We start from the raw sequence: 25813 nt of genomic DNA, 5'->3' as shown, positions 1-25813 counted from the left end.
ACGTACAGAATGGTGAAAGGCCTGGATAGAGTGGATGTGGAGAGGATGGTTCCACTTGTCTAGGACCAGAGGGCACAACCTCATCATTAAAGGACGTTCCATTAGGAAGGAGATAAGGAGGAATTACTTCAGTCAGAGGGGGGTGAATCTGTGGAATTCTTTGCCACACAAGGCTGTGGAGGCCAAGCCAGTGGATGTTTTTAAAGCAGAGATTGACAGATTCTTGATTAGTATGGGTGTCCAGGGTTATGGGGAGACGGCAGGAGAATGAGGTTGAGAGGGAGATAGATTAGCCATGATTGAATGGCGGAGTAGATTTGATAGAGTCATAGAGTGATAAGGTGTGGAAACAGGCCCATTTTGCCCAACTTGCCCACACCAGCCAACATCCCATCTACACTAGTCCCACCTGCCCGCATTTGGTCCATTTCCCTCCAAACTTGTCCTATCCATCGTACACAAAAAAGCTGGAGGAACTCAGCGGGTGCAGCAGCATCTATGGATCGAAGGGAATAGGCAACGTTTCGGGCCGAACCCCTTCTTCAGACCATCCATGTGCCTGTCTAACTGCTTCTTAAACGCTGGGATAGTCCCAGCCTCAACTACCTCCTCTGGCAGCTGGTTCTATACACCCACCACCCTTTGCGTGAAAAAGTTACCGCTCAGATTCCTATTAAATCTTTTCCCCTTCACCTTGAACCGGTGTCCTCTGGTCCTCGATTCCCCTACTCTGGGCAAGAGACTCTGTGCATCTACCCGATCTATTCCTCTCATGATTTTATATACGCCTCTATAAGATCACCCCTCATCCTCCTGCGATCCAAGGAATAGAGCCCCAGCCTGCTCAAACCCTCGAGTCTTGGCAACATTCTCGTAAATCTTCTCTGAACCCTTTCAAGCTTGACAACATCTCTCCTATAACACGGTGCCCAGAACTGAACACACTTGCACAGAACTGAACACAATAGCCAACAGTAATCCCGTTTTATTCTCCTTCACAGTGTAGATGGGGTGGCCAAAAATCTTTTCCCTTTGAACCTTGAACCTGTGTCGAATGGGCTAGTGGAGGATGGAGTTAAAGGGAAAGGGTTTCTTAAATGTGTGAGCGTAGAGACAGAGGGGTGTAAAATGAGGGTAGAAGCAATAGGTAGCAAGGTGAATCAGGGATAGTATCAAAGCGAAGGATGATGCGTACAAATTAGCCAGAAAAAGCAGCATACCGGAGGACTGGGAGAAATTCAGAGACCAGCAGAGGAGGACAAAGGGCTTAATTAGGAAAGGAAAAATAGATTATGAAAGAAAACTGGCAGGGAACATAAAAACTGACTGCAAAAGTTTTTATAGATATGTGAAAAGAAAGAGATTAGTTAAAACAAATGTAGGTCCCTTGCAGTCAGAAACGGGTGAGTTGATCATGGGGAACAAGGATATGGCGGACCAATTGAATAACTACTTTGGTTCCGTCTTCACTAAGGAAGACATAAATAATCTGCCGGAAATAGCAGGGGACCGCGGGTCAAAGGAGTTGGAGGAATTGAGTGAAATCCAGGTTAGCCGGGAAGTGGTGTTGGGTAAATTAAATGGATTAAAGGCCGATAAATCCCCAGGGCCAGATAGGCTGCATCCCAGAGTACTTAAGGAAGTAGCTCCAGAAATAGTGGATGCATTAGTAATAATCTTTCAAAACCCTTTAGATTCTGGAGTAGTTCCTGAGGATTGGCGGTTAGCAAACGTAACCCCACTTTTTAAGAAGGGAGGGAGAGAGAAAACGGGGAATTACAGACCAGTTAGTCTAACATCGGTAGTGGGGAAACTGCTAGAGTCAGTTATTAAAGATGGGATAGCAGCACATTTGGAAAGTGGTGAAATCATTGGACAAAGTCAGCATGGATTTACAAAAGGTAAATCATGTCTGACGAATCTTATAGAATTTTTCGAGGATGTAACTAGTAGCGTGGATAGGGGAGAACCAGTGGATGTGGTGTATCTGGACTTCCAGAAGGTTTTCGACAAGGTCCCACATAAGAGATTAGTTTACAAACTTAAAGCACACGGCATTGGGGGTTCAGTATTGATGTGGATAGAGAACTGGCTGGCAAACAGGAAGCAAAGAGTAGGAGTAAACGGGTCCTTTTCACAATGGCAGGCAGTGACTAGTGGGGTACCGCAAGGCTCAGTGCTGGGACCCCAGCTATTTACAATATATATTAATGATCTGGATGAGGGAATTGAAGGCAATATCTCCAAGTTTGCGGATGACACGAAGCTGGGGGGCAGTGTTAGCTGTGAGGAGGATGCTAGGAGACTGCAAGGTGACTTGGATAGGCTGGGTGAGTTGGCAAATGTTTGGCAGATGCAGTATAATGTGGATAAATGTGAGGTTATCCATTTTGGTGGCAAAAACAGGAAAGCAGACTATTATCTAAATGGTGGCCGACTAGGAAAAGGGGAGATGCAGCGAGACCTGGGTGTCATGGTACTCCAGTCATTGAAAGTGGGCATGCAGGTGCAGCAGGCAGTGAAGAAAGCGAATGGCATGTTAGCTTTCATAGCAAAAGGATTTGAGTATAGGAGCAGGGAGGTTCTACTGCAGTTGTACAGGGTCTTGGTGAGACCACACCTGGAGTATTGCGTACAGTTTTGGTCTCCAAATCTGAGGAAGGACATTATTGCCATATAGGGAGTGCAGAGAAGGTTCACCAGACTGATTCCTGGGATGTCAGGACTGTCTTATGAAGAAAGACTGGATAGACTTGGTTTATACTCTCTAGAATTTAGGAGATTGAGAGGGGATCTTATAGAAACTTACAAAATTCTTAAGGGGTTGGACAGGCTAGATGCAGGAAGATTGCTCCCGATGTTGGGGAAGTCCAGGACAAGGGGTCACAGCTTAAGGATAAGGGGGAAATCCTTTAAAACCGAGATGAGAAGAACTTTTTTCACACAGAGAGTGGTGAATCTCTGGAACTCCCTGCCACAGAGGGTAGTCGAGGCCAGTTCATTGGCTATATTTAAGAGGGAGTTAGATGTGGCCCTTGTGGCTAAGGGGATCAGAGGGTATGGAGAGAAGGCAGGTACGGGATACTGAGTTGGATGATCAGCCATGATCATATTGAATGGCGGTGCAGGCTCGAAGGGCCGAATGGCCTACTCCTGCACCTAATTTCTATGTTTCTATGTTTCTATGTCCTCTAGTCCTCCATTCCCTTACTCGGGGCAACAGACTCTGTGCATTCACCCGATTTATTCTTCTCATGATTTGATACACCTGATTTGATGGGCCGAATGGCCTAATCTTGCCCCTATCGGGTGGGACCTTGGGAACAATCTCCACAATGTTCAACCACGTACCCCACTCCCAGCATGAGCAGGTGAGTTATCAGGAGCGAGGGAATGAACAGCACAACAAACTCGGAACCGAATATCCCTCTTTTCTTCATCACCCCTGTCTTCCGTACGCTCAGACTGGATGAATATTTGGGATGTTTAAATAAGAATTCCCTAGGAGAAAAACAACATTTGTTTGTCATTTCAATAAGTTGGAGTAGACTTCTTCTTCTTGCGTTTGGCGTGCACAGCCTAAAGTTGTAGGACAACTTGTTCTATTTGATCTTACTTGATTGTGCGCGCCAGGTTGATTGCATTCATCGAAACAGGGCGGACCACGTGAAGGTTGCAATCTCCCGGTGGGCTGAATGTCCTCATGTAGTTTAGGATAGAGGTACAGTGCAGAAACAGGCACTTCGGCCCACCGACCACACCTGGAGTATTGTGTGCAGTTTTGGTCCCCTAATTTGAGGAAGGCCATTCTTGCTATTGAGGGAGTGCAGCGTAGGTTTACAAGGTTAATTCCTGGGATGGCGGGACTGTCATATGCTGAGAGAATGGAGCAGCTGGGCTTGTACACTCTGGAGTTTAGAAGGATGAGAGGATATCTCATTGAAACATATAAGATTGTTAAGGGCTTGCACACGCTAGAGGCAGGAAACATGTTCCCGATGTTGGGGGAGTCCAGAACCAGGGGACACAGTTTAAGAATAAGGAGTAAGCCATTTACGATAAAGACGAGGAAACACTTTTTCTCACAGAGAGTGGTGAGTCTGTGGAATTCTCTGCCTCAGAGGGCGGTGGAGGCCGGTTCTCTGGATGCTTTCAAGAGAGAGCTAGATAGGGCTCTTAAAAATAGCGGAGTCAGGGGATATGGGGAGAAGGCAGGAACGGGGTACTGATTGGGTATGATCAGCCACGATCACATTGAATGGCGGTGCTGGCTCGAAGGGCCGAATGTCCTGCTCCTACACCTATTGTCTATTGACCAGATATCCCCGAAAAGTAACGCTCTCCTACACACACTAGGGACAATTTACAATTATACCAGAGCATCTCTCTATAATAATAAAGATAAAATGGAACCAAAACTCACTTTGGGGGCACGTTTTCTGGGCGGCTGGACCAGTACCAGATCCACTCTGCGTGGTTCTTCAGTAGCTTCTCAAGCTCCACGCTCCTCTCCTGAGTTTCCTCGTCAGACTGTGGAAGCAAAATGGCAGTACGTTTAATCAGCTCAGGCCACTGTGCAGTCGTGACGATCCACACACAACAGCCACGGAACACAGAGCAGAAGCGCACAGGAACTGGACCACAGCAGGCGTGCACATCTTTGAAGTTCTTTTCTGGTCCGAGAACACTAACGCAATTATCAAAAAAGCTCATCAGCGCCTCTACTTCCTGAGAAGATTACGGAGAGTCGGATTGTCAAGGAAGACTCTCTCTAACTTCTACAGGTGCACAGTGGAGAGCATACTGACCGGTTGCATCGTGGCTTGGTTCGGCAACTTGAGCGCCCTGGAGAGGAAAAGACTACAAAAAGTAGTAAACACTGCCCAGTCCATCATCGGCTCTGACCTTCCTTCCATCGAGGGGATTTATCGCAGTCGCTGCCTCAAAAAGGCTGGCAGTATCATCAAAGACCCACACCATCCTGGCCATACACTCATCTCCCTGCTACCTTCAGGTAGAAGGTACAGGAGCCTGAAGACTGCAACAACCAGGTTCAGGAATAGCTACTTCCCCACAGCCATCAGGCTATTAAGCCTGGCTCGGACAAAACTCTGATTATTAATAACCACTTTCTGCTATTTGCACTTTATCAGTTTATTTATTCATGTGTGTATATATTTATATAATGGTATATGGACACATTTATCTGTTTTGTAGTCAATGCCTACTATGTTCTGTGTGCTGAAGCAAAGCAAGAATTTAATTGTCCTATACAGGGACACATGACAATAAACTCACTTGAACTTGGAGGCCAAGTCAGTGGATATATTTATGGCAGAGCTAGATAGATTCTCGATTAGTACGGGTGTCAGGGTTTAAGGGGACAATAGACAATAGGGGCAGGAGTAGGCCATTCGTCCTTCAAGCCAGCACCGCCATTCAATGTGATCATGTCACCACAGATAAGCCACAAAGTGCTGGAGTAACTCGGAGGGACAGGCAGCATCTCTGGAGAGAAGGAATGAGTGAAGTTTTCGGTCTTAGTTTAGAGATACAGCGTGGAAACAGGCCCTTCGACCCACCGGGTCCGCACCGACCAGCGATCCCCGCACATTAACATTATCCCACACCCACTAGGGACAATTTTTACATTTACCAAGACATTTAACCTACAAACCTGCACGTCTTAGCAGTGTGGGAGAAACAGAAGATCTCAGAGAAAACCCACGCAGGTCACGGGGAGAACGTACAAACTCCGTACAGACAGCACCCATAGTCGGGATCGAACCCGCGCTGCATGTGCTGTAAGGCAGCAACTCTACCGCTGCGCCACCGTGACGTTTCGGGTCGAGACACTTCTTCAGACTGATGTCAGGGGAGTGGGCGGTTCATAGATAAGGAAGTCGTAGATAAGGAAGTGTTAGGTGTGAAAAGAGGACCAAGGGAATGGAGATCAAGGACAATGTAGCTGGGAGAAGGTGACAACAAAGCAAACAGAGATAAAATGTAGTCGGAGACAGTAAGACTGAGCGCAGAACGGAAGGGGGATGAGGGGATGGAGAGGGAGGGAAAGCAAGGGGACATCAGTCTGAAGAAGGGTCTCGACCCAAAACGACACCCTTTCCTTCTCTCCAGAGATGCTGCTGTCCCGCTGAGTTACTCCAGCATTTTGTGTCTACCTTCGATTTAAACCAACATTTGCATTTCTTTCCTACACATATTGGTAGCACGATTTAATTAACTTTTCTCGTCAAGTTTGAGGCTTTTCAGCATTTAGAATCCCAGTCTGACTCTAATACTTAATGCAACAGCATTTTAGTGTTTTGATCGAGATTGTTCAGTTCAGTTTCAGTTTAGTTTATTGTCACGTGTACCGAGGTACAGTAAAAAGCTTTTGTTGCGTGCTAACCAGTCAGCGGAAAGACAATACATGATTACAATCGAGCCGTCCATGTGTACAGATACAGGATAAAGTGAGAATAATGTGTCTGCAAGATAAAGTCCAGTAAAGTCCGATTAAAGATAGTCCAAGGTTCTCCAATGAGGTAGATGGGAGGTTAGGACTGCTCTCTGGTTGTAGTAGGATGGTTCAGTTGCCTGATAACAGCTGGGAAGAAACTGTACCTGAATCTGGAGGTGTGCGTTTTCACACTTCTGTACCTCTTGCCTGATGGGAGAGGGAAGAAGAGGGAGTGGCCGGGGTGAGACTGGTCCTTGATGATGCTGCTGGCCTTGCCGAGGCAGCGTGGGGTGTAGATGGAATCAGTGGAAGGGAGGTTGGTTTGTGTGATGGTCTGGGCTGCGTCCACAATTCTCTGCAGATTCTTGAATCTCTGTCTAATCCAGGCCATGTCGAGAGATCCCAGACCGAACCACGCAAGACCAAAAAAGAGGCCCTATTATGGAGGAGAGGCATAACCCATCCCACCCCACCATCACACCCCATCTTGACCTGTACCCACGAACCTACCTGAGTGCTGTTACTGTCTCCAAGGCTCCCGGTTTCAACCTCAGCTGGACCATGAGACGCCTGTGGGCTCATCAGTAATGGTGGGCTGCAAAAGAGTAAGTAAGTAAATCTATAACCATATAACAACCATATAACAATTACAGCACGGAAACAGGCCATCTCGACCCTTCTAGTCCGTGCCGAACACATAATCTCCCCTAGTCCCATATACCTGCGCTCAGACCATAACCCTCCATTCCTTTCCCATCCATATAACTATCCAATTTATTTTTAAATGATAAAAACGAACCTGCCTCCACCACCTTCACTGGAAGCTCATTCCACACAGCTACCACTCTCTGAGTAAAGAAGTTCCCCCTCATGTTACCCCTAAACTTCAGTCCCTTAATTCTCAAGTCATGTCCCCTTGTTTGAATCTTCCCTACTCTCAGTGGGAAAAGCTTTTCCACGTCAACTCTGTCTATCCCTCTCATCATTTAAAAAACCTCTATCAAGTCCCCCCTTAACCTTCTGCGCTCCAAAGAATAAAGCCCTAACTTGTTCAACCTTTCTCTGTAACTTAGTTGCTGAAACCCAGGCAACATTCTAGTAAATCTCCTCTGTACTCTCTCTATTTTGTTGACATCCTTCCTATAATTAGACGACCAAAATTGTACACCATACTCCAGAATTGGCCTCACCAATGCCTTGTACAATTTTAACATTACATCCCAACTTCTATACTCAATGCTCTGATTTATAAAGGCCAGCACACCAAAAGCTTTCTTTACCACCCTATCTACATGAGATTCCACTTTCAGGGAACTGTGCACAGTTATTCCCAGATCCCTCTGTTCACCTACATTCTTCAATTCCCTACCATTTACCATGTACGTCCTATTTTGATTTGTCCAGCCAAGATGTAGCACCTCACACTTATCAGCATTAAACTCCATCTGCCATCTTTCAGTCCACTCTTCCAACTGGCATAAATCTCTCTGTAGACTTTGAAACTCTACTTCATTACCCGCAACCCCACCTATCTTAGTATCATCTGCATACTTACTAATCCAATTTACCACACCATCGTCCAGATCATTGATGTACATGACAAACAACAGTGGACCCAACACAGATCCCTGTGGCACCCCACTCGTCACTGGCCTCCAACCTGACAAACAACCATCCACCATTACTCTCTGGCATCTCCCATTCAGCCACTGTTGAATCCATCTTGCTACTCCACCATTAATACCCAACCATTGAACCTTCTTAACCAACCTTCCATGAGGAACCTTGTCAAAGGCCTTACTGAAGTCCATATACACAACATCCACTGCTTTACCCTCATCAATTTCCCGAGTAACATCTTCAAAAAATTCAAGAAGATTAGTTAAACATGACCTTCCAGGCACAAATCCATGTTGACTGTTCCTAATCAGACCCTGTTTATCCAGATGCTTATATATATTATCTCTAAGTATTCTTTCCATTAATTTGCCCACCACGGACGTCAAACTAACAGGTCTATAATTGCTAGGTTTACTCTTAGACCCCTTTTTAAACAATGGAACAACATGCGCAGTACGCCAATCCTCCGGCACTATTCCCGTTTCTAATGACATTTGAAATCTTTCTGCCATAGCCCCTGCTATTTCTACACTAACTTCCCTCAATGTCCTAGGGAATATCCTGTCCGGACCTGGAGACTTATCCACTTTTATATTTCTCAAAAGTGTCAGTACTTCCTCTTCTTTGATCCTCATAGTTTCCATAGCCACTCTACTTGTTTCCCTTACCTCACATAATTCAATATCCTTCTCCTTGGTGAATACCGAAGAAAAGAAACTGTTCAATATCTCCCCCATCTCTTTTGGCTCTGCAGATAGTTGGCCACTCTGACTCTCTAATGGACCAATTTTATCCCTCGTTATCCTTTTGCTATTAATATAGCGGTAGAAACCCTTCGGATTTACTTTTACCTTACTTGCCAAAGCAACCTCATATCTTCTTTTAGCTTTTCTAATTTCTTTCTTAAGATTCTTTTTACATTCTTTATACTCCTCAAGCACCTCATTTACTCCATGCTGCCTATAACTATTGTAGATCTCCCTCTTTTTCCGAACCAAGTGTCCAATTTCCCTTGAAAACCATGGCTCTTTACAATTTTTACGATTTCCTTTCAACCGAACAGGGACATAAAGATTCTGTACTCTTAAAATTTCACCATTAAATGTACTCCATTTCTCTTCCACATCTTTCCCATAAAACAAACTGTCCCAATTTACTCCTTTTAAATCCTTTCGCATCTCCTCAAAGTTAGCCTTTCTCCAATCAAAAATCTCAACCCTAGGTCCAGTTTTGTCCCTCTCCATAATTATATTGAAACTAATGGTATTGTGATCACTGGACCCGAACTGTCCCCCAACGCATACCTCTGCCACCTGACCCATCTCATTTCCTAACAGGAGGTCCAGTACCGCCCCTTCTCTAGTAGGTACTTCTATGTATTGTTGCAAAAAACTATCCTGCACACATTTTACAAACTCCAACCCATCCAGCCCATTTACAGAATGTGTTTCCCAGTCACAGATATTCCTGCCCGATAATATTGGCCAAGTATTCACATACAAGGAATTTGCCTAGGTGCTCCACCCACAAGTAACAACATGACATACAGTGACAGTTACGAATGACTCAGAAAACACTAAACATTAATAATAATAAAACATTAATGATAAAACACCATTGATCAAGCATCTGAACCAACAAAATACCTGATCAAAGGGAGGCTACAGATTTTTGGCTGTTGAGTAGAGCAACTACTCGTGGATAAAAACTGTTTTTATGTCTGGCTGTGGCAGCTTTGACAGTCCGGAGTCGCCTTCCAGAGGGAAGTGATTCAAAGAGTTTGTGGCCAGGGTGAGAGGGGTCAGAGATGATCTTGCCCGCTCGCTTCCTGGCCCTTGCAGTGTACAGTTCATCAATGGAGGGAAGGTTGCAGCCAATAACCTTCTCTGCTGATCGGACGATTCGCTGCAGCCTCCAGGTGTCGTGCTTGGTGGCTGAGCCAAACCAGACCATGATGGAGAAGGTGAGGACAGACTCTACGATGGCCGTGTAGAATTGGACCATCATTGCCTGTGGCAGATTGTGCTTCCTCAGCTGCCGCAGGAAGTAAATCCTCTGTTGGGCCTTTTTGACTGTGGAGTCGATTGTAGCCCCCCATTTAAGTTCCTTGGAGATGATGGTTCCCAGGAAATTAAAAGAATCAACAGATGTGACTAGTGCCAAGAACACAATCTAATGCCCATCTCTCACCAACAAGAGAGAGCGTTTTAGTTTTTAGTTTATTTAGTTTTGGAGATACAACACGGAAACAGGCCCTTCGGCCCACCGGGTCCGCGCCGACCAGCTCTTTCCCCGCACATTAACGCTATCCTACACCCATTTACACCAAGCCAATTAACCTACAAACCTGCCCGTCTTTGGAGTGTGGGAGGAAACCGGAGCACCCGGAGAAAACCCATGCGGATCACGTGGAGAACGTGCAAACTCCGCACAGACAGCGCCCGTAGCCGGGATCGAACCCTGGTTCCAGGCTCTGCATTCGCTGTAAGGCAGCAACTCTACCGCTGCGCCACCATGACCGCCCACTCCAGTATTTAATCGGCCATTCTGGATAGGTATATGGACGGGAAAGGAATAGAGGGTTATGGTCTGAGTGCAGGTAGATGGGACTAGGTGAGAGTAAGTGTTCGGCACGGACTAGACGGGCCAAGATGGCCTGTTTCCGTGCTGTAATTGTTATATGGTTACATGGTTATTCCAGGAGTTATTCCAGTATTTAATAGGAACCTGAGGTGTAACGTTTTCACACAAAGGGTGGTGGGTGAATGGAACGAGCTGCCGGAGGAGGGAGTTGAAGTTGGGACCATCACAGCGTTTAAGAAACATTTAGACAGGTACGTGGATAGGACAGATTTGGAGGGATATGGGCCAAACGCAGGCAGGTGGGACTAGTGTAGCTGGGACATGTTGGCCAGTGTGGGCAAGTTGGGCCGAAGGGCCTGTTTCCACGCTGTATCACTCTATGACTCCAAGGTGTTTTGCTTTTATTCAACAGAAAATGTTTTAACCAACCTTGAAAGATGTCGGTCAGGCAGGACTACTATTAAGCAGCGAAAGTCATAGTCATAGAGTGGCCTCTATGGCAATGAGTTCCACAGATTCACCACCCTCTGACTAAAGTAGTTCCTCCTCACCTCCTTTTGTAAAAGAGCGCCCTTTAATTCTGAGGCTGTGACCTCTAGTCCTAGACTCTCCCACCAGTGGGAACATCCTCTCCACATTCACTCTATCTATGACTTTCATTATTCTGTAAGTTTCATTGAGACCCCCCAAAACCACAGTTCTGTCCATTTAATATCTCTTACAATCAGATATTCCTGCCCGATAATATCTTTACAGGACTTTTTCTTGAATTATATTTAATTATCCCAATTATGTGTATTTATTTGATGTGTTGCATTAATGAGACTGTAAAGCTGCAGGAAGTAAGGATTTATTAGAGAACCTAATTATTATGCTATAAATGTTACACGATAATGTGGTAACATACATAATCTGCACCATGTTTAAGAAGGAACTGCAGATGCTGGAAAATCGAAGGTAGACAAAAATGCTGGAGGAACTCAGCGGGTGAGGCAGCATCCATGGAGCGAAGGAATAATAATAATAATAACTTTATTTATAAAGCACTTTAAACAACTACAGTTGCCACAAAGTGCTGTACATGAGAAATCATGAACAAAAAGCTATTACAAACAATTAAAAACCATTAAAAACCGTAAAACGAAGGACTATAAAAAACACACTAAAAATTAAAAGACATTAAAAGCACTAAAAACAGGACCAATGCCTCAACCAGTGTCGAAAGCCAAAGAATAAAAATATGTTTTTAGGGAGGATTTGAAGATGGACAGTGAGGGGGCCTGTCTGATGTGCAACGGCAAGGTGTTCCAGAGTGCCGGAGCAGCAACAGAAAAGGCTCTATCCCCTCTGAGCTTCCGCTTAGACCTTGGTACCTCAAGGAGCAGCTGATCAGCTGACCTGAGGCACCGGGCAGGAGCATATAGGTGGAGCAGCTCAGAGAGGTAAGGCGGGGCGAGCCCATTCAATGATTTAAAAACAAATAAATAAAAGAATTTTGAAATGAACTCGAAAGTGCACTGGGAGCCAGTGAAGGGAGGCCAAAATTGGCGTAATGTGCTCCCTCTTTCGAGTTCCAGTCAAAAGGCGAGCGGCAGCATTTTGAACCACCTGGAGACGAGCCAATGAGGCTCGTGCGACTCCAGAGTAGAGTGCGTTACAGTAATCCAGCCTAGATGTAATAAAGGCATGGATTACTGTTTCAAAATGCTGCCGCTCGAGAATGGGCGACGTTTCGGGTCGAGACCCTTCGTCAGACTGATGTCGGGGTGGGGGGGGGGGGGTGGGGGAAGAAGAAAGGAAGAGGCGGAGACAGTGGGCTGTGGGAGAGCTGGGAAGGGGAGGGGAAGCAGGGACTACCTGAAATTGGAGAAGTCAATGTTCATACCGCTGGGGTGTAAACTACCCAAGCGGAATATGAGGTGCTGCTCCTCCAATTTACGGTGGGACTCACTCTGGCCATGGAGGAGGCCCAGGACAGAAAAGTCAGATTTGGAATGGGAGGGGGAGTTGAAGTGCTGAGCCACCGGGAGATCAGGTTGGTTATTGCGAACCGAGCGGAGGTGTTGGGCGAAGCGATCGCCAAGCCTGCGCTTGGTCTCACCGATGTAGAGCAGCTGTTGATAGAATGGTACGGCTGGGCTTGTATACACTGGAGTTTAGAAGGATGAGAGGGGTTCTTATTGACACATATAAGATTATTAAGGGATTGGACACGTTAGAGGCAGGAAACATGTTCCCGATGTTAGGGGAGTCCAGAACCAGGGGTCACAGTTTAAGAATAAGGGGTAGGCCATTTAGAACGGAGACGAGGAAACATTTTTTCACCCAGAGAGTTGTGAATCTGTGGAATTCTCTGCCTCAGAGGGCAGTGGAAGCCAATTCTCTGGAGCTCTTAAAGATACGGAGTCAGGGGATATGGGGAGAATGCAGGAAAGGGGTACTGATTGTGGATGATCAGCCATGATCATATTAAAGGTAGACAAAAATGCTGGAGAAACTCAGCGGGTGAGGCAGCATCCATGGAGCAACGGAATAGGTGACATTTCGGGTCGAGACCCTTCTTCAGTCTGTCTACCTTCGATTTTTCAAGCATCTGCAGTTCTTTCCTAGCCAAGATCGTATTGAATGGCGGTGCTGGCTCGAAGTGCCGAATTCCTATTCCTGCACCTATTGTCTATTGTACTCATGCGCAGAGTCACAGAGTGATACAGTGTGGAAACAGGCCCTTCACCCCAACTTGCCCACACCAGCCAACATGTCCCATCTACACTTGTCAGCCTCTCCTGTATTTGGCCCATATCCCTCCAAACCTCTATAAGATCACCCCTCATCTTCCTGCACTCCAAGGAATAGAGACCCAGCCTACTCAAGCTCCCCCCCCCCCCCCATAGCTTAGACACTTGAGTCCTGGCAACATCCTCGTAAATCTTCTCTGCGCACTTTCCAGCTGGACAACATATTTCCTAGAACGATGCCGACAACGGTGGCGCAGCGGTAGAGTTGCTGCCTTACAGTGCTTGCAGCGCCGGAGACCCAGGTTCGATCCCAACTACAGGTGCTGTCTGCACGGAGTTTGTACGTTCTCCCCGTGACCGCGTGGGAGCCCCTAAGGCAGTTGGTCGTTGTCTACAACCTCGCTCTGGCAGCTCCTGCGACGGCGCTGGTGCCAAACTGTAACGGCCCTGCTGTTCCTTTGGATCGATCAGTGACGTGGAGAGGGGGGGGGGACGTGCTGCATGGGCAACAGCCTGTCTGTCCTCCATATGACATCGATCGCCCAGGCTTCCATCCGACCACGATGCATCACCCATGGGCCCACTGTTATGATTATGATTACCTGTGAAGCCATCTTCAAGGAACCGAGTACCTGCACTGCTCGATCCCTCTGTTCTACTCGCACACCAGTGATCTACCAGTCACCGTTTAAGTCCTGCCCGTGTTAGACTTCCTAAAATGCAACACCTCACACTTCTCTGTATTAAATTCCATCAACAGCCCAATCGATCCAGATCCTGCTGCAATCTTTTAACAACTATCTTCACTATCTTAGTTTAGAAGGATGAGGGGGTGAATATCTTATAGAAACATATAAAATTATAAAAGGACTGGACAAGCTAGATGCAGGAAAAATGTTCCCAATGTTGGGCGAGTCCAGAACCAGGGGCCACAGTCTTACAATAAAGGGGAGGTCATTTAAGACTGAGGTGAGAAAAAACTTTTTCACCCAGAGAGTTGTGAATTTGTGGAATTCCCTGCCGCAGAGGGCAGTGGAGGCCAAGTCACTGGATGGATTTAAGAGAGAGTTAGATAGGGGCTAGTGCAGTCAAGGGATATGGGGAGAAGGCAGGCACGGGTTACTGATAGGGGACGATCAGCCATGATCACAATGAATGGCGGTGCTGGCTCGAAGGGCCGAATGGCCTCCTCCTGCACCTATTGTTTATGTTTCTATGTTTCTACAATACCACCCACTTTTGTGTCATCAGCAAACTTGCGAAGCATGCCATCCATGTACATTCTCATCCCAATCATTGATGTAGATGACAAACAGTAATGGGCCCAGCACCAAACCCTGAGGCACACCACTAGTCACAGGCCTCTTTACTGTCTGCAATATAATATTATCTAATTTGATTGTATCGTGTGCAGCACACTATGTCTCAGTACACATGACAATAATAAACCAATACCAATAACAATTTCATTGCTCTATTCCTGGGGTGACAATGAAACACACAAAATGATGGACCCGCTGCGTTACTCCAGCACTTTGTGAGTTTCATTGCACCAGATATTTAAAAAAAACTAAATTGGTTCAAATTTAGTTTTAGAGATACAGCGAGGAATCAGGCCCTCCGGCCCACCGGGTCCGCGTTGACCAACGATCCCCGTGCATTAACACTATCCTACACACACTGGGGACAATTTTTACATTTACACCAAGCCAATTAACCTACAAACCTGCACGTCTTTGGAGTGTGGGAGGAAACCGAAGATCTCGGAGAAAACCCACGCAGGTCACGGGGAGAACGTGCAAACTCCGTACAGACAGCACCCGTGGTCAGGATCGAACCCAGGTCTCCGGCGCTGCATTCGCTGTAAGGCAGCAACTCTACCGCTGCGCCACCGAGACCACCCTATTTTAATTTTTAATTTTCTTGCACTTTCTTCAACTTTATTGGATGCAATATCATCATTAATATCACCACAGATCTGCAACTTAAAGCTCCTGATGTATAATTATCACATGTACCAAGATAGAATTTGCTTTTGGGTCGGGAACTGAGTCTGAAGACACCAAACGTCAATAGGCAATAGACAATCGACAATAGGTGCAGGGGGAGGCCATTCGGCCTTTCGAGCCAGCACCGCCATTCAATGTGATCATGGCTGATCATCCACATTCAGTACCCCGTTCCTGCCTTCTCCCCATATCCCCTGACTCCGCTGTTTTTAAGAGCCCTATCTAGCTCTCTCTTGAAAGCATCCAGAGAACCTGCCTCCACCGCCCTCTGAGGCAGAGAATTCCACAGACGTCACCCATTCTATTTCTCCAGAGACGCTGCCTGACCCGCTGACTTACTCCAGCACTTTGTGTTTTTCTTTTAACCTACCCCCATCTCTTTTCCCGATTTCTCCGCCCTACCACGAAAAGACTGAAGGAGGTTCCCGACAGAAAAATCACCTATCCATGTTTTCCAGAGCTGCTGCCTGACCCACGGAGTTACTCCAGCATGTTGGGCTCATTTGTAAACCGGCATTTGCAGTTCCATATTTCTGACAATTTAATACTTTTGATTTTACTAGAGAGCTATAACAGCTTGGAAACAGGCCCTTCAGCCCATCTTGCCCACACCGACCAACAGGTCCTAATTTGAGGAAGGACATCCTAGTGATTGAGGCAGTGCAGCGTAGGTTCACGAGATTGATCCCTGGGATGGCGGGACTGTCATATGAGGAAAGATTGAAAAGACTAGGCTTGTATTCACTGGAGTTTAGAAAGATGAGGGGGTATCTTATAGAAACATATAAAATTATAAAAGGACTTGACAAGCTCGATGCAGGAAATATGTTCCCAATGTTGGGCGAGTCCAGAACCAGGGGCCACAGTCTTAGAATAAATGGGAGGCCATTTAAGACTGAGGTGAGAAAAAAAATTTTCACCCAGAGAGTTGTGGATTTGTGGAATTCCCTACCACAGAGGGCAGTGGAGGCCAAGTCACTGGATGGATTTAAGAGAGAGTTAAGCGGCCTTTTCACGGGGCGACTTGACGCAAGAGTTAACCAGAGTTTAACATCGTGGGAACCTCGTGCGATAACAGTACGGCATTCGTGGACCACCGTGGACCACCGTAGCGCTAACGGCAGGTAATCGTGTAACTTGGTCACTCGGGAGAAAATTCAAGAAAGTTTGAATTTCTCCAAGAGTGACTTGTACACTTGTGGTTGAGTATTGCAACATTATATGAACGTAGTGGCCAGTGCGATATCCGTAATAACTCTTGCGGGTACCGTGGGAACTCCTGCGAACGGTGAACCCGGAAGCTGGACAGAGGGGACAGAAGGTGAGTAAAAATTATCTTCTGTGGGATTGAATTTAAAAAATAAATAAAAATAAAGATTTGCATACGCATATGGACATCAACTTATTTATGAGTTATGTTAATGAGATTCAAGAAAATATCTATAATCTTTAAAAGGGACTTTACTGAAAGGTTACGCATTTTTATGGTCCGTGAGAAATTTTTCACATGTACTTCTTTGAGAGATACAGGTCGGAGTCCTCGCCGACTAGCGATCGATGCCTTTCCGAAGCAGGGTCCGGAACGCTACCAATCAATGTTGTACAGAGACCCGTGTAAGGAGTGAACTGCACATGCTGGTTTAAACCGAAGACAGACACAAAAAGCTGGAGTAACTCAGCGAGTCAAGCAGCATCTCTGGAGAAAAATAGCTGATGTTTCGGGACGAGACACATCTTCAGACTCAATTCCGATTAGGCTGTCTGAAGAAGGGTTCCGATTCGAATCGCCACCTATTCTTTTTCTCCAGAGATGCTGCCTGACCCGCTGACTTACTCCAGGTTTTTAAGTTTTTCTTCCCAGATCTGACTTACCTGCTGAGTTACACCAACATTTTGTGTCCTTCTGTGCGTATTAACCAGCATTAACCAGCGTCTGCAGTTCCTTTAGACATTACCTAACTTCAGATTTTAGAGATATAGCGCGTGGGAACTCCTGCGAACGGTAAACCCGGAAGCTGGACAGAGGGGACAGAAGGTGAGTAAAAAAGGTGGTCTCAATATCGACAAGGGAACATGTGTCCTTCGAGGACGTCCCACCTAATTGTCATTGTTGGATAATCTTTTTAACAGGAACACTTGCAGAGATGGCTCCCAGAAAATCTCAAAGAAAGGGGGTAAAGCGTGTCAGAGATGTTTTTGCCATGTTGCTCTATTCAGTTTCTATATTGTTTCAGTTTCTATATCTATATTGTTGCTCTATTCAGTTTCCCAGGGGGTCGGGACGGGACTGGAGTTGGGAGGGAAAGGTGGGGGAGTCGAGGGAGAGGAGGGGGAGATAGATGGGGGTGTCTTCATTTACTGGCGGCGGGTGTCTGTCACTGAAACAGGCAGGTGAGATTTCACATCCACCTTGTGTGTGCCTCTCTCTCTCTCTCCCTCCCTCTTACACAGGCTGAGAGACTCTGCCTCTGTGAGTGTACGTCTCTTTCTCCCCCTCTCCCACACACAGTAAGACCGAGGTACTGTGCTCAGTCCATCTGTGTCTCCCACATACACAGTAAAATATGTCTCCAAATGAGCCAATTCAACCAAGGGAGGATATTTATAGTGTGTGAAAAAAAAAGTTACATCATTTGTGTCACGTGTAGTTCACGATGTTCATTCAAGATTTAACGCGAAAGCTCGGGAAACGGACAAGTCACTCGCACAAATAACAGAAATGCCGAGTACCATGGGAACTCTTTATCTACCCCCGTTATATCGTGCGAGACTCGTGCTGGACCACGACCTCTTCACTCTGGTGACATCTTGCGTCAACTCGCCCCGTGAAAAAGCCCCATTAGATAGAGCTCCAGGGGATAGTGGAGTCAAGGTATATGGGGAGAAGGCAGGCACGGGTTATTGATTGGGGACGATCAGCCATGATCACAATGAATGGCGGTGCTGGCTCGAAGGGCCGAACGGCCTCCTCTTGCACCTATTTTCTATGTTTCTATGTCACAGCTGCAGTAGTCCCATCTGCCTGTGTTTGGCCCGTAACCTTCTAAACCAGTCCTATCCATGTACCTATCTAAATGTCTCTTAAACGTTGGGATAGTCCCAGACTCAACTACCTCCTCTGGCAGCTCGTCCCATACACCCACCAATCCTTTGTATACAAAAGTTAACCCTCAGGTTCCTATTAAATCTTTCCCACCTCACTTTAAACCTACAGTATGTCCACTGGTTCTCGATTCCCCTCCCCTGGGCAAGTGTTTCTGTGCCTTTACCCAATCTGTTCCACTCATGATCCTGCACTCATCTATATTTTTAAGGCAGAGATAGAGAGATTCGTGATTAGTGCAGGTATCAGGGGTTACGGGGAGAAGGCAGGAGAATGGGGTTAGGAGAGAGAGATAGATCAGCCATGATTGAATGGTGGAGTAGACTTGATGGGCCGAATGGCCTAATTCTACTCCTATCTCTTATGTGCCCCCAGAGCGTGACAATGAGCACCCTCTGACTCAAGAAATTCCTCCTCATCTCCTTTCTAAAGGTGCGTCCATTTACTCTGAGGCTGTGCCCTCTGGTCCAAGGCTCTCCCACTAGTGGAAACATCCTCTCCACATCCACTCTATCCAGGCCTTGACAAAAGAAATTCCTCTCATCTTCTTGCTAAAGGAACGTTCTTTAATTCAGAATTTAATTATCTCTCTGAGAACAGAAGTGCTCAGCCAATAGACAATAGACAATAGGTGCAGGAGTAGGCCATTCGGCCCTTCGAGCCAGCACCGCCATTCAATGTGATCATGGCTGATCATCCCCAATCAGTACCCCGTTCCTGCCTTCTCCCCATATCCCCTGACTCCGCTATTTTTAAGAGCCCTATCTAGCTCTCTCTTGAAAGCATCCAGAGAACCGGCCTCCACTGCCCTCTGAGGCAGAGAATTCCACAGACTCACCACTCTCTGTGAGAAAAAGTGTTTCCTCGTCTCCGTTCTAAATGGCTTACTCCTTATTCTTAAACTGTGGCCCCTGGTTCTGGACTCCCCCAACATCGGGAACATATTTCAAGCGGGTCCAAACCCTTAACAATCTTATATGTTTCAATGAGAAGCCCTCTCATCCTTCTAAACTCCAGAGTGTACAAGCCCAGCTGCTCCATTCTATCAGCCTTCAATGTTTCGTGGCTATCGCCTTTATTTTTCACGATGGCGCGCCGCGCCGCTGGAACCCGTGGACAAGTGATGTGCTCAGCAGTTTGTAATTTGACATTCACAGGGTGGGTATTTCCTGCCACTAATCCCCAGCTTTGACAAGGGATTAGCTGGCGATTAGGGCTTGGCTTGGCTTCAGACAAGTGCCAAAACGCTGTCACAATCGCTCGAATAACTTTCTGATCATAGGGCAATGATCACGGTGGGGCAACAGTAGAGTCGCTGCCTTAAGGGCCTGTCCCACTTTCACGACCTAATTCACGACCTCTGCCGAGTTTGCCCTTGATTCATACTCGCAGCATGGTCCCCACGAGGTCGTAGGAGGTCGTAGGTAGGTGGTAGCAGGTTGTGATGCTAGTCGTAGGTACTCGTGGCATCAAGTAGTTCGGGGCGTTTTTCTAGCCTGACGAAAAATATCCACGAGTAAAAAAAGGTCGTGAATTCGGTCGTGAAAGTGGGGCAGGCCCCTTTCCAGCGAATGCAGCGCCGGAGACCCGGGTTCGATCCCGACTACAAGTGCTGTCTGCACAGAGTTTGCACGCTCTCCCCGTGACCTGCGTGGGTTTTCTCCGGGTGCTCCGGTTTCCTCCCACACCTCAAAGACGTACAGGTTTGTAGGTTAATTGACTTTGGTTAAAAATTGGAAATTGTCCCGAGTGGGATAGAGTTCGTGAGCAGGATCGCTGGTCAGCATGGACATGGTGGGCCGAAGGGCCAGTTTCCGCACTGTATCTCTAAAGGCTAATACAGCCTCTTGAAAAGCTCATAAGGTCGTGTGATAGGAGTAAAATTAGGCCATTCGGCCCATCAAGTCTACTCCACCATTCAGTCGTGACTGATCTATCTCTCCCTACTAACCCCATTCTCCTGCCTTCTCCCCATAACCCCTGACACCCGTACTAATCAAAAAACTGTCCATCTCTGCTGAAACAGCCCCAGCATTACATCCCTGTTTTTATCTGCAGTGTGTTCAGAGAGTATTCAGACCCCTTCACTTTTTCCACATTTTGTTACGTTACAGCCTTATTCTAAAATGGATTAAATTCATTTTTTTCATCATCAATCTACACACAATATCCCATAATATAAAAGCAAAACAGGTGTTTCAAAATATTTGCAAAGGAATTAAAACTAAATAACTGAAATATCACATTTACATAAGTATTCAGACCCTTTGCTACGACACTCAAAATTGAGCTTAGGATCATCCTGTTTCCATTGATTATCCTTGAGATGTTTCTACAACTTGATTGGAGTCCACCAGTGGTAAATTAAATTGATTGGACATGATTTGGAAAGGCACATACCCTGTCTATATAAGGTCCCACAGTTGACAGTGCATGTCAGAGCAAAAACCAAGCCATGAAGATGAAGGAATTGTCCGTAGACCTCCGAGACAGGATTGTGTCGAGACACAGATCTGGGGAAGGGTATAAAACAATTTTTGCAGGTCCTGATGACCACAGCGGCCTCCGTCATTCTTAAATGGAAGAACTTGGAACCGCCAGGACTCTTCATAGAGCTGGCCGCCCGGCCAAACTGAGCAATCGGGGGAGAAGGGCCTTGGTCAGGGAGGTGACCAAGAACCCGATGGTCACTCTGACAGAGCTCCAGAGTTTATCTGTGGATATGGGAGAACCTTCCAGAAGGACAACTACATCTGTAGCACTCCACCATTCAGGCCTTTATTGTAGAGTGGCCAGACGGAAGCCACTCCTCAGTAAAAGGCACATGAGAGCCCGCTTAGAGTTTGCCAAAAGGCACCTAAACAAGATTCTCTGGTCTGATGAAACCAAGATTGAACTCTTTGTCCTGAATGCCAAGCATCACGTCTGGAGGAAACCAGGCACTGCTCATCACCTGGCCAGTACCATACCTACGGTGAAGCATGGTGGTGGCAGCATCATGCTGTGGGGATGTTTTTCAGCGGCAGTAACTGGGAGACTAGTCAGGACCGAGGTAAAGATGAACGGAGCAACGTACAGAGAGATCCTGATGAAAACCTGCTCCAGAGCGTTCAGGACCTGAGACTGGGGCGGAGGTTCACCTTCCAACAGTACAACAACACTAAGCACACTGCCAAAACAACGCAGGAGTGGCTTTGTGACAAGTCTGTGAATGTCCTTGAGTGGCCCAGCCAGAGCCCGGACTTGAACCCGATCGAACATCTCTGGAAGGACCTGAAAATAGCTGTGCAACAATGCTCCCCATCCAACCTGACAGTTTTAGAGGATCAGCAGAGAAGAATGGGAGAAATTACCCTAATACAGGTGTGCCAAGTTTGTAGTGTCATACCCAAGAAGATTTGAGGCTGTAATTGCTGCTAAAGGTGCCTTAACAAAGTACTGAGTAAAGGGTCTGAATACTTATGTAAATGTGATATTTCCGTTATTTATTTTTAATTACTTTGCAAATATTTCTGTTTTTGCTTTTTTTATTGTAGGGTGGTGTGTGTAGATTGATGATTAAAAAAATAATAATTTAATCAATTTTAGAATAAGGCTGTAATGTAACAAAATGTGGAAAAAGTGAAGGGGCCTGAATACTTTCTGAATGCACTGCATAAACCCTCTGTATAAATAAATGCTAGCATTAAGTTTGTTTTCTCTGTTATTGATTTTGAAATTTTTTGAAAAGATCACATTTGGAGTAGTGTCTGCAGTTCTGGTCAGCCAGCTATGTTGTTGATCCCATTGGGCTGGAGATGGTACAGAAGAGATTCACGAGGATGTTACCTGTGCTTGCTGGCTCACAGAGTCATACAGTGTGGAAATAGGTCCTTTGGCCCAACCTCCCACTGCCAACCCAACCTCCCAGCTACACTAGTCCCACCAGCCTGCATTTGGCCCATATCGGGTCGAGACCCTTCTTCAGACTGATGTCGGGGGAGTGGGAGGTACATAGTCAAGGAAGTGAAGGTGTGAAAACAGGACAAAGGGAATGGAGATCACGGAACGTTTTCCTTGTTAGTTCCTTGAAGAGATCATTGTCAGTTGGGAGAAGGCAACACTGAAGCAAGCAGAGAGAAAATGTAGTCAGAGACAGTAAGAGTCGGAGAACTGGGAAGGGGATGGAGAGAGAGAGAGGGAAAACAAGGGTTACTTGAAGTGTCTATCTTCAATTGAAACCAGCATCTGCAGTTCCTTCCTACACATCCCGTTGAATAATTTCCCCCCTCACCTTAAACCTGGGACTTTGAAACGTATGAGGCTGGGGTTGGGGGGTATCCGAAAAGGCTACAAAAAGTAGTAAACACTGCCCAGTCCATCATCGGCTCTGACCTCCCCACCATCGAGGGGATCTATCGCAGTCGCTGCCTCAAAAAGGCTGGCAGTATCATCAAGGACCCACACCATCCTGGCCACACACTCATCTCCCTGCTACCTTCAGGTAGAAGGTACAGGAGCCTGAAGACTGCAACGTCCAGGTTCAGGAATAGCTACTTCCCCACAGCCATCAGGCTATTAAACCTGGCTCGGACAAAACTCTGAACATTAATAGCCCATTATCTGTTTATTTGCACTTGATCCGTTTATTTATTCATGTGTGTATATATTTATACATTGGTATATGGACACACTGATCTGTTCTGTATTCATGCCTTCTATATTCTGTTGTGCTGAAGCAAAGCAAGAATTTCATTGTCCTATCTGGGACACATGACAATAAACTCTCTTGACTCTTGAATCTTGAACTTGATGAGGGGCTTGGATAAAGTGACTGCTGATCAACCTCTAGCATCGAACAGTTGGACCATCGTTAGTTGCCTGGTGACCTCCCAGTTGCCCTTTGAGTTGGTCAGTTGAGTCAGGATGCTGTTGGCAGAGGTTCCACTCCAGAGTGGCAAGGTGGTGCAGCTGTGCTAGAGCTGCTGCCTCACAGCGCCGGAGACCCGGGTTCAATGCCGACTATGGGTGCTGTCTGTATGGAGTTTGCACGTTTTCTTTGTGACAACGAGGGTATACTCCGGGTGTTCCGGTTTCCTACCACACTCCAAAAAAGTGCAGGTTTGTAGGCTAACTGTCTTCTGTGAGTTGCCCCTAGTGTGTGGGATAGCATTAGTGTATGGGGCGATCGCTGGGCAGCGCAAACTCAGTGGGCCGAATGACCTGTTCACGCTGTATCTGCAACAGAATGGCAGGCAGTGACCAGTGGGGTACCACAAGGCTCGGTGCTGGGACCACAGCTATTTACAATATACATTAATGATTTAGATGAAGGGATTCAAAGTAACATTAGCAAATTTGCAGATGACACAAAGCTGGGTGGCAGTGTGAACTGTGAGGAGGATGTTATGAGAATGCAGGCTGACTTGGACAGGTTGGATGAGTGGGCCGATGCATAGCAGATGCATTTTAATGTGGATAAACATGAGGTTATCGACTTTGGTAGCAAAAACAGGGAGGCAGATTATTATCTAAATGGCGTCAAGTTGGGAAAAGGGGAAGTACAACGGGATCTGGGGGTCCTTGTTCATCAGTCTATGAAAGTAAGCATGCAGGTACAGCAGGCAGTGAAGAAAGCGAATGGCATGTTGGCCTTCATAGCAAGAGGAGTTGAGTATGGGAGCGAAGAGGTCCTTCTGCAGTTGTACAGAGCCCTAGTGAGACCACACATGGAGTATTGTGTACAGTTTTGGTCCCCTAATTATAGGAAGGACATTCTTGCTATTGAGGGAGTGCAGCGTAGATTTACAAGGTTAATTCCTGGGATGGCGGGACTGTCATATGCTGAGAGAATGGAGCAGCTGGGCTTGTACACTCTGGAGTTTAGAAGGATGAGAGGGTATCTCATTGAAGCATATAAGATTATTAAGGATTTGGACACGCTAGAGGCAGGAAACATGTTCCCGATGTTGAGGGAGTCCAGAACCAGGGGCCACAGTTTAAGAATAAGGGGTAAGCCATTTAGAACGGAGACGAGGAAACACTTTTTCACACAGAGAGTGGTGAGTCTGTGGAATTCTCTGACTTAGAGGCCGGATCTCTGGATGCTTTCAAGAGAGAGCTAGATCTGACTTAAAGATAGTGGAGTCAGGGGATATGGGGAGAAGGCTGGAACGGGGTACTGATTGTGGATGATCAGCCATGATCACATTGAATGGCTGGCTCGAAGGGCCAAATGGCCTACTCCTGCACCTATTGTCTATTAAATTAAAACTAAACTAAAGCTCTGAGTTCACATCTGTGCTAACACTACCATGCAGCTTGTCAGTATGTGCGGCAACAGTGCCAATGTTTTATCCACGAGTAGTTGCTCTACTCAACAGCCAAAAATCTGTAGCCTCCCTTTGATCTGGTATTTTGTTGGTTCACATGCTTGATCAATGGTGTTTTATCATTAAAGTTTTATTATTATTAATGTTTAGTGTTTTCTGAGTCATTGGTAACTCACTTTATGTCATGTTGTTACTTGTGGGCGGAGCACCAAGGCAAATTCCTTGTATGTGAATACTTGGCCAATAAACTTACTTACTTACTTGCACATCTGCAGCTTTTTATCTTCTTAATTATCTGGTCAATAATTTAAACTTTGAAACTTTAGACTAACGACACAGAAACAGGCCATTCGGCCCACCGAGTCTGTGCCGACCAGCGATCACCCGGTTTGCTGGCACAATCCTACACACAATTTACCATTTGCAGAAGCCAATTAACCTAGAAACCTGCACGTCTTTGGAGTGTGGGAGGAAACCAGAGCACCCGCCTCACCCGGTTGGTGGCGCGACACTTGCAGCGGCCCCTACAGCCTGTTTGACCTGACCTTTTCCGTGTCGGGTCTCCGTTGTCGTTAGGGCCTAGCACCGTGGAGCGGCCTCCAGCTGGAACGACCTGGGAGCTCCAGTCCCGGAGCCTGCGGAGCTGCGGACTATTCACCATCGTGGAGCTGGCCGGCCTCGGAGCGTGGGGAGTGGTGGTGGCTCGTTGCTGCAGCCCGACCCCGGAGCTCGGAAGCTCCAGCCGCAGGTCCGGTGGACTGGGATATTGGGAGCTCGCGGGTCCGGGTGAGAGACCGCTTTCCGGAGCTCCCGCAACGCGACTTCTCCAGCCCGTGTCGCGGGGTTGGAACGACCAGGAGCGGGGCCGTACATCGCCCGGCGCGGCTTCAATGGCCGCGGGACATTCCAGCGCCCGCCGGGGGCTCCAACTTGTGACTTTTGGCCCTGGAGCGGGGCCGTACATCGCCCGGCGTGGCCGTACATCGCCCGGC

At 46.8% G+C, this 25813-nt stretch overlaps 1 protein-coding gene across 1 annotated transcript in view; it reads right to left on the bottom strand.

Annotated features, from left to right (window-relative positions):
- The window catches only part of LOC116982644 (BCL2/adenovirus E1B 19 kDa protein-interacting protein 3-like), a 59702-nt gene that overhangs the window by 4330 nt on the left and 29559 nt on the right, over positions 1-25813 (bottom strand). The window contains exons 3-5 of the mRNA XM_033035959.1: positions 6971-7055; positions 4424-4530; positions 3352-3501 (exon numbers count right to left, since the gene is read on the bottom strand). Coding sequence (XP_032891850.1) covers positions 3352-3501; positions 4424-4530; positions 6971-7055 — 342 coding nt within the window. The remainder of the gene's footprint in view (positions 1-3351; positions 3502-4423; positions 4531-6970; positions 7056-25813) is intronic.

Source organism: Amblyraja radiata, chromosome 1 (assembly GCF_010909765.2).
Source record: "Amblyraja radiata isolate CabotCenter1 chromosome 1, sAmbRad1.1.pri, whole genome shotgun sequence".
Taxonomy (NCBI): Eukaryota; Metazoa; Chordata; class Chondrichthyes; order Rajiformes; family Rajidae; genus Amblyraja; species Amblyraja radiata.
This window is presented reverse-complemented; position numbering and strand designations above follow the sequence as displayed.